This window comes from Salvia splendens, chromosome 11, assembly GCF_004379255.2.
Source record: "Salvia splendens isolate huo1 chromosome 11, SspV2, whole genome shotgun sequence".
Lineage (NCBI taxonomy): Eukaryota > Viridiplantae > Streptophyta > Magnoliopsida > Lamiales > Lamiaceae > Salvia > Salvia splendens.
Window position 1 is genome coordinate 27,164,454 of NC_056042.1, and position 2,220 is coordinate 27,166,673.

At 36.8% G+C, this 2,220-nt stretch overlaps 1 protein-coding gene across 1 annotated transcript; it reads left to right on the plus strand.

Moving 5' to 3' along the window:
- Positions 1-845: 845 nt before the first annotated feature.
- On the plus strand, positions 846-1,325 carry LOC121754706 (receptor-like protein EIX2). Its single transcript, XM_042150019.1, has one exon. It carries the CDS (start codon positions 846-848, stop codon positions 1,323-1,325), a length of 480 nt encoding a protein of 159 aa, XP_042005953.1.
- Positions 1,326-2,220: the final 895 nt, after the last annotated feature.

The window sequence follows — 2,220 nt, forward strand, 5'->3', positions numbered from 1 at the left end:
TTATGGAACCTTACCGGTCTACAATCACTTTACCTTTGTCGGAATCATTTTGGGACCCTCTCTCCCCAGTTTGGGAACCTTGCCAACCTACAATCACTTGACCTTAGTTTGAATGATTTTTGGACCCTCCCTCCTCTATTGGAGAATCTTACCAGCCTACTCTCACTTAATCTCGCGTTCAACAATTTGAGTTCCATACCTGCTTTTTTCCTTGATTCAGTATTCGAATCACTCTAAATACTGGACTTGTCTTTTAATCAACTCAATGGATCAATGTCAGATCTGAGAGGATTTCCTTCATTGACAAAGCTGGACCTTAGGGGTTACAAGTTCTATTCCTCTTAATATTGGACAACTCTCCAAGCTTCAAGTGCTAGATCTTTCTTTTAATTCATTAGAAGGTTCAGTTCCTCTAACCATTGGCAACATGTCCAACCTTCAATGTCTATATCTTTCTTACAATTCTTTGAAGGGTTTAGTGAATCCAAGCTTGATAAGTTAAAGTCACTAGATCTAGCTTTCAATTCATTGATCTTGGATATTGCCTCTGATTGGATTCCGCCTTTTCCAAAATGGCTCCAAACTCAAAGGAATTTGGCATACCTTAATCTCAATGGTACCAATATAACAGATGAAGCACCTAGGTGGTTGTGGAGTACATCTTCTTCATTTCAATGGAAAGGCAGGGAATCAGAATACAAAAAAAATCTCGAGCTTCTCAAACTCGTTGATCTTTCAAGCAATAAATTGATAGGGAACATTCCCAAATCATTTTCCAATATGAGCTATTTATTTAAGTTCCTTTAATTTATCCACAAATAGTTATAATTCCAAATATTGGTAAAATGAAGATGCTTGATTCCCTTGATCTATCACATAACCAACTCTCTGGAGAGATACCTACAAGTTTAGCAGAAATACACACTCTTGGGGTTCTTGATTTGTCTAACAACAACTTGCTCGGAAAAATTCCAACGAGTACTCAACTCCAAAGCTTTAATGCATCCACTTATGCCGGGAATGATGGACTCTGTGGCGACCCTCTGCCACTATGCCCCGAAGATAGCTTGAGGCCATCGACCACAAATCCAAGGGAAAACGTGAATGAAAAAGATGACAACATCTTCTCATTTATGCAAGAAGTTGTCATATCAATGGCTTTTGGTTTTATTTTTGGATTTTGGGGAGTTATTGGGTCATTCATACTGAAGAAATCATGGAGAAATGCATTCTTCAGTGTGTTGGATGCTGCGGGAGATTGGTTCTACGTCAGGATTGTTGTGTTTGTGTCCAAATGCAAACGAAGCCTAAACTCTAAATTCTAAATCCTATTCAGGTAATGTGTACTAAATTCCATGAACTTAAATAAATGTTTAGGTTAATTGTTGCAAATAACATAACACTTACTTGAATTAGATATATTCACATTACTTACATTGCAACAGTCAAGATTTCATTTTACGGATTTATAACATCTCCATTTTTTCAGCGGTGAAAGTACACGCTTTAGCGTTCAATCAAGGTTAAACTCATCACTCATAGATGGTGATCTTTCCAAGTTACTTTTTTTCCACTTCTTTTGTAAATTACGTCAATGTACTTTCACTTTATGCTTTCATTTGCGATCTTTATGTTTGGTGTGTATTTATTTTTCTAGAAATGAATGTTTGTGTTTTTATACTTGGTTGCACCTAGTTTGCATGAGTTGTGATTAATGTCGAACCATTCTTAAGGGTCGAACTAGAGACCAAATTATGGCCCTCCATTTTTTTTATCTTGTGGTTAGGATTAATTTACAATTAATTTAATATTTTATTCAATTAAAACATGCTGAGGGGTATTTTCGGAAATCAGTTTATTAATCTGCATAAAATACGTGAATCTCTTTCCTTCTCTCAATTCTTCGATCTTCATACAATCTTCACACAATCTTCAAGCAATCTCCATCAATTTTTACGCAATCTTCTTCAATTTCCTCGCAATTTACGTTAGCTGTATAATCTGCATCAACATCTTCTTCAATCTGCATCGATCTCCACAATCTACCTCAATCGCGATCTGCCTCAATCTGCAATTCCTCCAATTCATGTTCTACCTCCATCACGTTTTGCTTCCTCAATTCACGATCGTTTTGCAATTGCGTCAATTCACAATCTGCATCGCTGGATAATCGCGATCTGCATCAAATTCTCGATCGATCTGCCTCAGTTTTCGCAATTC